This window comes from Rissa tridactyla, chromosome 5, assembly GCF_028500815.1.
Source record: "Rissa tridactyla isolate bRisTri1 chromosome 5, bRisTri1.patW.cur.20221130, whole genome shotgun sequence".
Taxonomy (NCBI): Eukaryota; Metazoa; Chordata; class Aves; order Charadriiformes; family Laridae; genus Rissa; species Rissa tridactyla.
The window spans coordinates 58,202,081-58,216,879 of record NC_071470.1 but is presented as its reverse complement, the minus strand read 5'-3'; the positions used below and the strand labels follow the sequence as shown (position 1 = coordinate 58,216,879).

General features: G+C 42.8%; 1 protein-coding gene across 1 annotated transcript in view; it reads left to right on the top strand.

Annotated features, from left to right (window-relative positions):
• ELOVL6 (ELOVL fatty acid elongase 6) overlaps positions 1–14,799 on the top strand; it is a 76,538-nt gene that overhangs the window by 48,766 nt on the left and 12,973 nt on the right. Inside the window, exon 2 of the mRNA XM_054203001.1 lies at positions 1,808–1,939. Within this exon, the coding sequence (XP_054058976.1) occupies positions 1,808–1,939 (132 nt within the window). The remainder of the gene's footprint in view (positions 1–1,807; positions 1,940–14,799) is intronic.

The window sequence follows — 14,799 nt, the reverse complement described above, 5'->3', positions numbered from 1 at the left end:
CCAGGGGCCTGCAGGCCCCAGGTCCTCCTTTCTCAGTGCAGAGCAGCAGTCGAATTTTCATGCAGTTACCCGTGTTTTGCAACACGGAGCTCTAAACACGTCAGTAGAAACAGAGGAGTTTCTAAGTGGGCAGCAAATAGTGTGCTGCTGCACGCATACTGATATGCCTCTGTCTCTTTGGACTTCACTTTTACTTAGCTTTCAAACTCATATAAAACTCATTTATCTCCAGCAAAGGCTGCATGTGCTTTCTTCGAACCTCCAATCAGATGTGCTGCTGCAGCTTTTCTTATTTTTTTGCGAACCTCATGGGAAGACGCTTGTCCATCGTGGAGCTCATGATGCATGTACCAGTTGCCTTGTACCGGGTGCAGACATGCACTGTGCTGCACGTATTGCTTGGCCTTCAGGACTGTGCTGCGCTGCACATATCCCGTGCCATGGGGTACCCCCAGGTGGCTAATTGTAGCGGAAGAGCCTGGAGGTGGCACCTACTGGGCATCAGCAGTGACACCAAGAGCATGTCCCTGACTTTATCTTGAGGTGAAGCAGTATACTTTCATATAAACACCCAATTAAAAATTCTATAAAAACTGTAAAGACCACAGTGCGGGTGAACCTCACTCCTGACGGGAGGTCTGGGCAGCGTGCCATCCCCTGGTCGCACATCTATCTGACGCTGCATTGTCTCAGGGTTCCAGTGTCAGAAGGCACGTAAGATCTTGTAGCTTGCTGACACCTCTTCTGGGATATTAATGAAGTAGTTAACTTTCTGGAGAGTGTTTGTCTTTCTCTTTTGGGGTCCAAAAAGAACCGGCACCTCTTGGTGCAAAGCCACAGTCCGCTGATACTTGTGCATACAATTATAGACTTTGTAGAGAAAAATCTGTTCCTAAATATACGCCCATCCAGTTAGGCCACCATTAGTGCTGTACATCATTAAGTCTTAGTGTAATATTGTGCTGTGTGGGAAGGAATCCCAGGCTGAGTCTATTTTTGACCTCTACTGGTTGATTTACAATGAGTTATAGTAGCGGAGTTCAAATGTTTGCTGATTATTGCTGAGCTGGACTACTATCAGACAGTTTTAAAAATAAAACTTGCAATTCTAAGAGTATCATTGAAATTCCATAACAGAGCCCTGCTTGACCTTTCAGCAAATCCACTGGATTTCCTACACTGGCCCTTGCAGGCAGGGCTTGTGCAGTAGGGCAACGCCGTCCAGCCTGGCGGCTACTTAATGGGGCTCTTGACCTCTCCTTGCTGGTTCTCCACTTTTCATGAGGCTCTTTGTGTTGTGTTGCAGTGCTCAAGATCTTTGAGTGCCTTCTTGGAGGAGACAATGGGAAACTGAATCGCCAGGTAGCAAGGAGCCTGCAGGAAACAAAAATTGATATGAAAAAGATAAATGAGCCACAAAATGTGATGGTCAAGGAACTTGAACCACAGCTGGTTCAAATATCAACCATGTTGTGCTTGCAGAAGTGTGTCTGGTCTCTCCAATATCTGTTCTTTTCCTCACACAAGTTCAGCCTTCAGAAACTGGGGAAGAACGGGAGCCAAATTTGGCTGTCCTTTTTCAGAAATTCCTCAGGGTCGGTTTTGCCGGCACCTGGCCGGGTCCGTGTGTGCAGGCATGTAGGTTCACACACTAACGATAATCTCAGCTGGGCTGCAGGAATGTCTTCAAAAGAGTTTCCTTTCAAGGAAGCGCACAAGCTTGTGGCAGTTATGTCCAGATGCGACTCTGCTGTGTATCTAATACTAATTTAATACTTGACAGGTTGTTTTTTGTTTTCTTTTGCAGGAAGAAGTCATTCCTATTTTCAGCACTGTATGCTGCCTTTATATTTGGTGGTCGGCACCTAATGAACAAACGAGCAAAATTTGAACTGAGGAAACCACTAGTGCTCTGGTCCCTGAGCCTTGCTGTCTTCAGGTAGGCATTTCTTCACACCGACTGCCTTTGACAATAGTGCATGAAGAGGGTTTGGGGTTCTTCACATACAACAGCACTGCTAATGCGACAACAGGCTCACCCAGAAATGGCATTTCTTTAGTTCTGCTGTTCAGGGTTATGTCCTGATCCATTCCTCACCATTGAAATGATCCCCTTTGACTTGCTAGATCATACGGCGTTTGAAGAGGAGAGAAATCAGTAACCCTCTTGAAGAACACAGGTGAAAATAAAGTGAGAACATCAGAAAAAGCACTTATCATTGCAATAAATTTACCATGCAAGCTACAAATGGAAATAAACACATTAAGATTTTAGTCTTGTTCTCGCTTACTAGTTAGTATTACGTTTATGTGGGTGCATATATGATGCATTTAGTCAAGACTGATGTCCATTACAGTGAGGTAAACCTAAAGTCACTGCTTTGCTGACAGGTAAATCAGGCCACTGTAACCGAAATCAGAATCTGGCTTCTGGTTGTTCCATTGCAAAGAGCTTGTGAAAGCTGCAGAAGGGGGGCTCCACAGGGAAAGGCTATTTTTTAGTGATGCACATCTCTCTAGCTGTGTGTTGACTATCACCGCGTATGGGTCATGTTCAGATTCTTGATAGTTGCTGAAGTCAGGAGTAAAACTGACCAACCTGAATTCCACTTTATCTCCTTAATATGCTAATTTTTAATGAGGCTGAAGAGAAATGAATGAATGAACAAGTGCTTGTAAAAATAGTCCTTACAAACACACAAACTTTTGTTACAATCTACTAATAACGTGTTGTACACAGAAGACCTGAGGATTATCCTTAATTTCCTGTCCTTCAGTGCCTATTGGGAGTATGTTATAGTTCACTCAACAGCATAGAAACCATTTGCAAAATGTTGTCAAATACCGATACCTGTATCTTTTTCTAATATCAATATATAATTACTGATTATATTAGTTCTCAAGTACATAAAACAGGTTTGCTCACTGAGCACCTGTGAATGGTGCATGGTTTTTCACAGGATGGGGATAGGTTGAGCTGAGAGTTTCCAAAATTTTTCTATCACATTGACACTTTTTAAAACTTTTGCAGGGGAATATAATTTGTATTTCTAAGTTGTCTTATCCAGCTAGGACATGCTAACAGAAGAACTTCATGTTGGCTTGATTTTAATAGTTCATTGGTACCTTTGAAAGAAAAAGTCCCTAGCGCAGACAAAACTTTGAGCAGTCTGGATAACTTTGAGAGCAAGTTCTAACACTGGAAATTTATAATTTTCATCTGACTGCATTTGGTGCTGTACTTCTGGCTGTGTGACTAACATGGTTTTGCTGTTAGGGTCCTGTAAACAATTGTCATAGTTTGTTCTAGAAATGATTGAATTTCAGCAGCTGTTGAATTGGTTCCTAGGTGGCATGTCATTTGTGGATCACTTTGTAAAGTGATTTGTAGCCAGCAGGATCCCAAAATGCATATTGCAATTGGACTTTCTTATTGAATGTAGCCGCTAGAAACTAGATGATTTGTGCAGAGCATTTGTAGTTTAATTCCCAGCCTGAGGCGGGGAAGCGTGATTTCAGAACTGTCCTTTGCAGAAGGTATCTAGGATGAATTTTAAAATCACATTATTTTAAGATAGGTCTGTGGCTGACATTCACAGTGTGGGGCTTTTAAGGAATTTCATTAATTAATTTCCTCCCAAAGTCATAAACCGTGCACCGGTCGATACACACTACCCTGTGAAAGTGCTGTCTAGATGGACTTTGACATCAAGATGTCTGTTTCTTGCTAATTGGAGTTTCCCATCATAATCACATGAAATAGCATGGCCAGCGTGAGCTGCTGCATGATGCTGGGTGAAATCTAAAAGTGGACTTCATATTTTTGAAGCCTCAAGTTGCCAGGATGAACCTGCCGCAGTGACCCCCTCGTGCTGTGCCCCACAGTGCTGGCACTTGAGGTGAGCTCTGCTCGTGCAGATGAGAAGCAGTGGCCAGAAGGGCGCAGTTTGAGAGGGATTCATCACTGCAGGGTTTGCTTCCTCCGTCAGCTCAAATAGCACCGCTCAGGCACAAGTGTTCCCCGAGCGCTGCAGAGCTCAACCTTTCCTCTGCTCGTCGGGAAATGAGGCAGCAGGCTGGAGGGGAGGGATGAATGGGAGTGTGAGATGTTTGGATTACACAGAAGCACTGAGCATTTAAGCTCCTGGATTTTCTAGTGGGGACCAGTGGATTATGAAAATTGTGCAGCTATGCTTAGAAAGCTTTGCTCTTCTGAGACGCTGCGTAGTAGGCAGAAGAGTGAAGTAGGGAAGGGGAAAAACGACCCAAAATGTTTGCATTAAGGCAGAGCATGAAACCTCTGTAGCTTCCATAGTAACATACAATCCCATCCGAAACCAACCCAAACACAAAACCACTTGACTTCTTGCCTGGAAAACTGAGGAAATGCAGAATATTCATTATAACCTGAGATGAAGACTTCTTATAAAAAGCGTTACTTGGAACAATCCGTTTCCTGGTGTTTCACCACCACTGTCCTTTCTAGGGCCATCAGTCACTCCCAGCCTTATTGACTCTCTTAGGAAACTGCACCAGACTTTGAATGCTGTAAACTTCCCAAGTAATTTGAATCTTTTTTTTTTTCCTGGCTGCTTGCATAACTAGGTGTTCCATTTACATGTGCTTGGCCTGAAAGACATTTCTGCTTCCTCTGAAGGTCAGTTCAGATAGATTTAGATGCCAGCGTTCTGCCTGTAGACGTATCATGGATCCAGGAAAATGCTCCTTAACTTCAAAAAGACTTCCTCTTTGGCTTGCTGGGATGCTAAAATGCTATGGTTTTTACGATACCTTGTAGATATTCTAAGTAATGTATTCGTCTGCCATGAGTGGTTGTACTGAGGAAGAAAAACCTGCCTGGAGAGCCCTCAGTATTCTGCCTCAAGGTCACTGTGAAGCTTTTTTCCGGAGTCCTCGTTTATCTCCCTTCTAGCACTCCTACCATTTTACCTGCTTCAGATATCCTCAGAAATAGTAACACTTAGCAGAGGCTGGAAAGATGTGTTTTGGGCTTAAAAAAAAAGGAAATTGCCTGCCAGGCAATGACATGGTCCTTCTTCAGAATGTATCCCGTTTGCCTCGTTCTTGCCAAGATCATTTAAATGTGGTAGGAGCTACAGTAGGAAACTTGCCACACTTATAAATAAACAAAACAGCTACACCACCCTACTGAGCTTGCTGAGCATTCAGGAGCTCGGTCACGAATGAGTTTTGTGTCAACACTGGCAGCCAGCAGGATTTCTGAGGCAGAAAAGCAGCTTTATTTCCCTTTGGAAGCATCGACTAGTTTTGAACATTTTGTCTCTGGAATAAGGTTACCCCATCTCGGTGAAACTTCAGTAGGAGCACCGACAGTAAATCTTGCTTTTCACTTGGAAACCTCTGTGAAAACATGATCTGAAATCTTTTGCTGAGAAATTATTTTGGGATATTTTTCTTGGGCTGTTGGGTTGGGTTTTTTTTTACTCCCTAGCAGGTTTGTTGAATTGTTTCAAGCATTGGAGATTTATGGTTGCCTGAAATGTTTTCAGTCTTCTCTTTTGTTTTGTTTTCTACACTTTAAGTGTTTTTGCCCAGCCTAGTTATGTACTGAGGTCCTGGGGGAGCAGCTCTCTCTGCTGCTCCGTCTCAACAGGAACCCACTGTTAGGAAGCTGACACAAAAGTTCATTTTTCAGTCTCGTAAGACCCCGAGGAAACTGTTGCTGATTCACGTACACATCAAAGCGACAGTCAGCCCTGAATTTCTGAATATCCACAAAAAACAATATCCGGATAAAAATCCACAAAAACACATCGAATCTGAGTTGCCAGTTTTATATTCATGCCACTTTGACCATAAAGTTAGGGTCGTTCGTTGAATTTTTTACGTGGAGTAGATCAAAAGTATCATGCTGGCATCTCTAGGAATCAGCAAAGCTCAGACCAGGACTCTCACCGAAGGATACTAAGTCATTAATTCATGTTTTCATTACATCTCAGCTGGATTTTTGTAATCCCTTTTATAGGCCGTAGAGTCTGTGTATAGGTAGCATTGCTATCAAGGAGCTTAAATATGTATTTCTTCGCCTCGTCTTCACACAAGACAGCAGCATGGCCCCATTTTCGCTTGCTCTCCATCCGTAAGGGGCTGCCAACAGAACTCTCGGTGCCAAGGCACTAACTAATACTAGTAAAAGGTGGTTTTCCCCGGGAAGACGGAGGGAATACTGTCACATCGATACGGGAGACGCAGAAGCTAAAACATCCAACGAGATGCAGTCATTTGTAGGCAGAGGCTAAGCCTGACCGTGACTGGTGCAGTGAGAGGATGGATTGCTCTTTGTCTAGCCAAACCACACAACCATAACGCAATTGTCATCACCTGAGATCACTTAGATTCTAATCCAAATTCAGCTATGTTTTGTAGCAGTGGTGGAAGTCAGCTGTCAATACAGGGTTTACAAATGTCTTTTACCTGGGAAACACTTTCTCTCAAAGTGGTAGAAATGGTATCAAAGGTAGCTGGAAGGTCACTAGCTGCTCGCCACAAAGCTAACTGGAGCCTCAAAAGCGAAGTATCCCAGCAGCAACAGGCCTTATATTTGAAAGGCAAAAAACAAAGAGGCTAACTGGAAGAAGGTGACTCACTTTTTGCATTTATGAGACTGGTATAATTCATTCGTTACTGCAAGCACAGCAGCATTTTATAGAAGGGTTGGCACTTGTTCTGCAAAGGGCTCCTGAGAAGGCAGCCCGAAATACGTCTTTATGGGAGGAACTCAGTCCTGAGCTGAACCGAATGGAAAAGGCTGAACGCAAGTTTAAAGAAAGGATTTCAATTGCTTGGATTTGTGACTGTGAAATATATTCTAGTTACTGTGTTTATAAGTAGGAAAACTGATGCAAAACAGTTCAAATATACGTCCCATCTCAAGACCTGCCATTCACAGATGCTTGCCATGCAGATTCAAACACAACTTAATTTCAGATGTTGCTGAGCAACCCATCAAAATCTTAAAATACTCTGAAATTTTATAAAGGTCCTGACAGTACATTCAAAGAGAAAATGAATTACTGAAAAGAACAATATTTGCCAAATAACATTAAAATTAATAAGCAGCATTTAAGGTGAATTACTAATCTTCTCTTTTATAAACTTAAAAGCAAGCCAATTCCATGTGATACATTCCCTATATTTGTAAAGCATTAATGCATATTCTCAGTAGGACATTTCTTAGAAGGCAAATTAGTAAAATGATTAATATATACCTACTTAACAATCTGTTTCTCTAGGACCACGTTCATCTTTATGTACTTAGCTGATTTTCTTACATAAGGGATATTGAAAACATCTTTTTAATTACCATTTTGCAGCAATAGTTGAGAGTTGGGTGAACAGTAGAAACTTGAAATGACTGTAGAGAAGACAAAACTCCCTTCGATGAGACTTAACAGTTTAAGAAGAAACATTTCTTTTCTGTAGGCTGAACTGTAATCCCAATAGGGAAATACAAACAGTGCTATGGAGGGTGAATTTATACATTGCAAAACAAATGCTAGCTGGCATTAAAAAAACAGTGTAGAGGTGATAAAAATACATAGACTGGGAGCAATAAAGTACTGTCAAGAAGATGTATGTCCAATGTGTACCTTATTTATTCTAAGAAGAGCATCCCATGACAAATATCTTTATTCACAGAATTGTAATTGATACCACGTGACAAAATACTGTGCCCATCCTCTTCTGAAATGTCACCTGTTCATTCACTCCCCTGTTACTGCTGCGGACTCTGTTGTGTCCATCAAAGTCATTTTTAACGTGAACTGATTTTACTGTTTTACCTAATCAGGCCTAATTAAAAGTAAACCAAGGATTCACTGTGAGACCTGGCTGATGCTACTTTACAGGAGAGATGGATAGGACTGGGTAAAAATTCCTACGAAAAACCTCTTTTTTCAGTGCTAAGCTGGGCCTCCTTACTTTAAAAATTTATTTTTTTCACTCTGACCGTTTGCTTGCTTGTTTGTCTTTTGCTGGAAAACTGAACATCGTAGCAAAGTGCATTGACTACATTATTTGGAAAGCAGCTGTTGCGTCATTTTGCCCCTGTTCCCTCCCCACTCCCACAGTCAGTGAGAGTGTTGACACTCAGTTTGCCACCTTGAATTGTACCTTACTCATGAGATCACCCTGTCCCAGCCCGCGGGAGCCCTCGCAGGCCAGCGCTCAGCGTGAATGTCGTACTCAAAGCAGAGCCCCTGGGAGTTAGACTTTTCCTCTCCATTTTAAATGGGAAGCAGACTGAAAAGTGTATTTGAGGAATAAAGAACATCTGTCTGGTGGCTTAAGAAGAGAACTGTACTAGAGAAAAAGAAGATAATTTATTCAAAAGAAATCAAACCTCCCGTCTGTCCCCCTGTGGCGGCTCTTCTGCATTTTACTCAGCTGCAGTACTTGGTTCATGGTAAAAGGTCCCCCCCCATGCAGAAATCCCTGGGGAACAGAAATCTCTGTGTATTTTCTTCTGAGTACGCCCCCAACAGCTTGTGCTTGTTGGAGACAGTGCGAACAGAATGCTGAAAGGTGCTAACTCGCCTGGCCTATCGGATCCAACAGTGCATCTGTGGACGAGCCTGTTCATGAGCGCTGCCAAAGCGAGCCCTGCTCGCAGGCAGGGTCGCTTACAGGTGTCGAGCCCTGGTTTAGCGAAGTCACTGGGCCGTGATGAGTTTATCTCCTTCTAAACAAATGTGCAGCCTCCTGGCGGTGCCATTCAGCATCTTACCTAGGCTGCCAAATAAATAAAATATATTTATTATTTACCAACTGTAGGCAAGTCCCTGAGACCTGAACTTCCCTAGATGCTTGCAGGAGTACTGCCCTGGGGGGTGGGGGGGGAGAGTGAAAAAGGAAGGTAGATCAGGGCTCCAGGCCGGTAATTGCCATTAAATTTATGGATCTGGGCAGCTCATTACAGCTGTATTATAACTTTTAGCTTCTTTAAGCCTTCTTTATTCTGTCAAATGCTAGTCTTTTCCTGTAACTTAGATTTTGCTTACTTTGTTATCTGCCTGTTTTACAGCTTTAGTGATGTCTAGCTCCATTGGCTAGCTTGATTCTCTGCTAAATCTTTTACTTTATTACTTTTTGGCTTTATTTGCTTAGGATAATTTTAAGTTCCTGATACATACATTTCAATGCTATACATGACAGTTACTCCACGAATTTGATACATTTGATCCTGTAAGTATCTTTAACTTATCCTGCAGAAATAGATATGACACTTTTTTTTGGATTATCATTTAAATCACTGCAATATTACCGTTATTCTAAAATTTTCTTGAGATAATGTTAGATGCTGAGAATAATTTCATTAATGACACAGGAACAAGTGCAAATGCCCCTGAAGCATTCATTAAGGATTGCTTAAGCGTTACGCTGTGCTTATGAATCCTCATGGGCTACTTTAGAAATCCTTAGATGGATTCCTTAATACTTATGAGATTTTGCACCAAACACAGGGCTTAAGTTGAAAATTGTTTGTTTTTTTTCTTTTTAGTAAGTTAGCCACGGTCCAAACTTGCTGAGGTAAATATCTAAGAACTAGTAAATGTTTCTTGACAGAAAAATATCTCACCGAGTATAGAGCCTTCACAGGGTGCCAGGGATCTTCAGCTGCAACAAAAGTCCAATTATTGTTTAGTGATGGAAGAGTGAGTTATTGCTCAAGAAATAACAGCTTTCATCAAGAAATATTGTTCCTGAAAGTTCCTAGCCTCCACGTGCCAGATAATCAGGGAGCAGTGTCTGGTAACAGCACACTGAGGAGGGCAAGACCGGATGGTAGGTAATTACTATTGATTAGCTTGTAACTGATTCTTTGGAAGTCAGATGAGGTGCAGGGATGCACGGTTAGAGCTGAAAAATTATTTTTCATTCATTGAAAGAAAACAGTTACATGTTTTTCAGCAGTGCGTGGTTGCATGGGTGTCCCTGTAAGCAGTCTGTGCTGTTCTCTCCTGTTCCTAGGGCAATGATTGAGTGCAACTGCCCTTCAGCCTGACTGTTGCTCCTTGTTTCTCTCTACCAAAACCCAGCGGGCCTCGTGTAGCCACCGAGCGCTCTGTGCGAGTATAACCCTTTTTACCTCCACCAGTTATCATCTCCTCTGCTGCAAAGCCTACTTGCAGGAATCTAGCCCTGCCCTTTGTTTTTCTGCTCTGCTCTATACATGGTGGAGGTTCTTCCACCGGCTCACGGAGCTTCGCTTCATTGATTATTTTTGTACTTTGCTCCTCGGGATTGGCTGAATATAGCTAATCTCAATCATAAAGAAGGCAGGTGTGGGGGATCAAATTGCATTTCCTGGAGAGGGAATTGAGGCTTCGTGAGGAGGGACTGGAAGACAGGAGCTGAGGTAGATTGATTTTTATCCACACATATAAATAAGCCTTCCGAGTAGCAGTTGCAGCAATTGGCAGAAGTGTCGAGCTTGCCACTTTAGCTAGGCAGAATCAGATGGGTTTTACTCTGCTGTTGTGTTAATGTGATTAAAATCCTCAGATGGCAGTGTCCATTGATCCAGAGCCCTGCAGAGATGTCACTGTTCGGGTATGCTTAATGAGGTCCCTGGAGAGGGAAGGAAATAAGTTAAGCCTGGTTTTCTTTCCAGTTTTGTCAATAATAAAGACAAAGAAATGGTTTTGGGAGCCAGGTGAGTTGTGACTCAGAAATCGGCCAACGAGAGGGAAGGGCTGAAGGGAGTGGCCGCACATGAGGGATTTATTGCCGAGGAGAAAAAAAAGACTGATGCAAGGAGCACAGTATCTGCCCTCACTTGAAAACCACAGAGCGAGCTGTCACTTTAATATACCTCATTTCCCTCCCCAAAATTTATCACACGGGAAAGTAATAACCACCCAGGCATGTATGCATATGCTTATGGGTATATAAACCTGCACAAATGATATATTATTTCTTAGAGCCATGTAAAATATTTGCACAATTTTTAAATCACTCTGAGCTGGCCTGGCTTCAGGTTTTGGTCCCAACTGAAAACCCAAGTGATTTGCATTGAAAAGCTTGCTGGGGAGACATCTGGATCAGATACAGTAGAACGGTCTGAAAAGCAGGGCTTGTGTGTTTGCTTCAGTGATGGGAGGCTTTTTTTAGAGATGGAAGGGGAATTCTCTCAAATTTTGCTTTGGGATTTTGATAGGACAGAACCCAAACCTCAAAGTATGTGTGAACTTATGCAAAGAAAAGTCTTCTGCCAAAAAGAGTGATAAAACCTGCAAAGATCAGCACAACTTTTGCTCACACACATGGTATTGAGACTTAGAGCACCCCATTATAAAACACTTCCAGTACTGCTGACCACCAGGTTTTAGGGTAAGTGAGCGCCACACAGAGAAAAGCGTATGTTATTCCTCATCTCCCCCTTTTCTTACCTTTTTCTTTACAATACTGTGGCTTGGACTCCACCCTGAATGGAACTCCATCACCTTCTAGGGGGGCAAGGGAGGACTCTGCGGGTGAGCTGCGAGACCCATCTGTTCTCCTTCAGGAGGTGGGCAGGGGGAGAGGCTGAGGAGCAGCAAGAGGTTAGAAGGAAGGTTTTGCTGTTGGGGCTTGTTAAATTCTTGGTGTTCTCGTGTCGTGCCCTCGCAGAGATGGTAACTGTTTGAGCAAGTATGTTTTGGAGGCCTCTAATTCTGTTATGCAGAGCAGTGGATTAGATAGAGAGAATATGTAACAAGCATATATAATGGGAATGGTACTTAATACAGCGTTGGTATGGTTCCTGTTCCTTTCTCAACCGTATCCCAAGTGTATTTCCAAGCTTTGAATCAACGCTGGGATTTTCTGTCACGCTCTGAAGGAACCATATTTGAATCAACATCCAGCAGAGAGAGGCAAACTTGTGTCTTAAATGCCTTTTCAATGGCTTCCCAGGGCAGAGTAGCTGCTCTGAGCACAGTGACACATTATGAACTTTGTAGTGCCAAGGCTGGCCGGAAAGACTCCTGCCTTCCCTGGCCTTCATTTTGCCGGCTGTGGCTGAGAGCAATGAAACCGTGTCGTTAAAAAACAGGTGGAGGAGGGACTGTTTTAGCTGCATCGTTCGCCAGTCCCATTAAGCAGCATGGCCACGCAACCAGTCAAATCGGCGCAGCTGGGCAGGACGGTGGTGGGGGAGCTCCAGGGCGGGAGGACCAGCGGAGCTCGCTGTGGGATGTGTGGATATGGGAGCTCAAAGCAGAGGGGCCACAGAGATTGCCCATCGCTAGTTATCACCTACACCTCCTCAAAAAAACCCGAACGTTTTCAAATAATGCATACCCTCATCTGGAGAGGTAAAATTGCAAGTGGGAACAAAAACGTTAGTCATTTCAAGCTTTCAGGGGGTTTGGAAGCTAAGGCATTTCTTAGTCTAAAACATTCCTGAAAATTGTGCTCTTAATTACAATAGTTTAGTCATTGTGAAGAATATAGATACCTTATGACCTTTCAGACACATGGGCTGAAGAGGATGAGTACTGTGTTCTTTTTAAAGAATGAGATTAACATTAAGTGCTCTTACAAGACTGTTTAGTTAATTTTTTTAAACGTGCTTTTAAAGGTGTTCAGTTAGCATGGGAAAAAGGTACGTCATGGAACCAAGGCGCTTTTCCCATAATTTTTTCTTGTTCCTACTCATTATGAGAGAATAAATAATGGTCCCAAATAATTTTATCAATAGGTTGGGCCTTGGAGGACACAAGTGCACAAGGGAGTTACTGTGCTTTCAATTATCTGCCAGCAACTGAATGGTGGTAACTGAGCACGGGGTTCTCTAAACACAGTTACAAAGGGCTAAAACAGGGTAGCAGTAACCTCCTTCTCTGATATTACAGTTTTAACACTAAAATATAGTTTTACACTAAAATTGCCATAGACAGAATAAGCATATAAATAGTTACCATTGTTCATCAGCACCAGGGAAGACTCGGTAACATGTTTTCATATCTGTGCCCATAGTTTTGTTAAAGGAAAATACGGGAAAATGATAGCTAGTGTGTGATCAATTTTTTTCCCCCCAGTGAAACACAAACAATGCAGAGCAGAAAGGAGTTCAACTTAGGTGCGCGGTAATGTCATGGTAGTCCTAAATCCCAAACATACAAGACCCAAGTATTCAGTCCTCTGCAAGACTGATTTTGAAATAACGAGATTTTTTCTTTTTACAGCGAGAGTTTAGGTTCCTGGTTTTGTCGATGGTTGACTCGCTGGTTATGTGTTCAGGCTTTTTCTTCATCAACGTGGGTAGATAGAAGAAGCCTTTTAAAATGAACTTCCCACAGAATCAGTTGCTGCTGAATGGGATTAAAGAACTGCATTTCTGTAGTTTTATCAACGGAGGGCATTAGTAAAGGAAAACAGGAGGGTTTTAAGAACATTGCCATAGAATTTTCCACCTCACTAGTGTGTTTTTTTGTACTTGCCCATGTCACAAGGAGTTAGGCGTTTAAAGCCACCCCCCATCATGGATTCTGACCCATACGTCATTTTCCTCTGGAGTTCACTGGTGCGAGAAAGGGGATCAGCAGGGAGCATTAATAGAAACCAGCTACAATAATGAGAACAACTGCAAAAATTCCATGAGGGAGAAAAATCCAAATATTTTCTCCTATGGCAGGGTCGGCTACTGGGGTCTGGTCCTACGCAAATTCAGGGAGTGGGACAGTGGATGGGAGATAGAAGCAGGGATGCTCGTAAAACTCACTCTGTAAGTTCACGTTCTCTGTGGCTTGTGTCCACCTGTGTCAGGTCAGATCCACACTGGTGTTTGCCTAATACGTCCAGGGAAAACAGAGGGAAAGCAAGAGTCTGGCTGAGTCTGTGGAAGATAACACGCATTGCTGTTATCTGGTCTTCTGGCTGGGTGGGGAAGTTTTCAGCTGTTTGTGTTTCTAGGACAGCACAGCTTTGTAAACTTGCACTGTGTCTCTCTGCACATCACTCTGTATTTTTAGGTCTTGAAAGCACGCTGCCAAAATACCAGATGTGCCGACGATGAAAATGTGATGTTAGGAGGCATAACAACAGCTTTTATGTCTGTTAACTATTTGTCTTTAAAAATACAGGTGTACCTTGGGTAATTACGATAGAGGGCTTGGGGCCTTGAAGGTTTAGAGAGTAACTTTAAAAATGAAAAGAAAATCTATAGTATGTCAAAGGACTCTCTGAAGAAAATTCCTCCTGCTGGAGTGTGTTTACTGTTAATTCAATAATACTGTTTTCACTCATACAGAGTGAGGTCAGACCTCTTTCTGCTTACATCAAATGGACCTCGTGGGTAGGGCACTGAACCACAACTCAGGATGCTGCACATCATTTCTCATCCTGGCTCAGACGCAGGTTTTTGACAGGACACTTAAATTTCAGTTTGCCTCACCTCTGTCTTTGCAAGGGGTCTTATGCTTAGACACTTTACGAGGCTGTCGCAAGAGTAAAAGCCATTAAGGACTGTGAAATACTCACAAATACAATGCCAAGGGCCTTGGAGATGCCAACACAGACAGAAGAAGTCTGAAGGAAGTTAGGTCTGAACCTGAAGACACCCCAGCCTACGAACAGCTTTGTACTTAGCAGTTCTTCACACAGGGATGTCTGACCTAAAGCAGTTGCTGGCCTGAATGTTGTTGAAGCATTGGTAATTCCGGGACAGCCCAAGCTGGAGGTAATAGGTCACTTGGCTGTTGGAAAGCAGGCAAGACCAAAATTTGGTACAGCAGCGGGAAGGTCTGCTCTGTTGAGAGAGAATGGAGGTGTCAC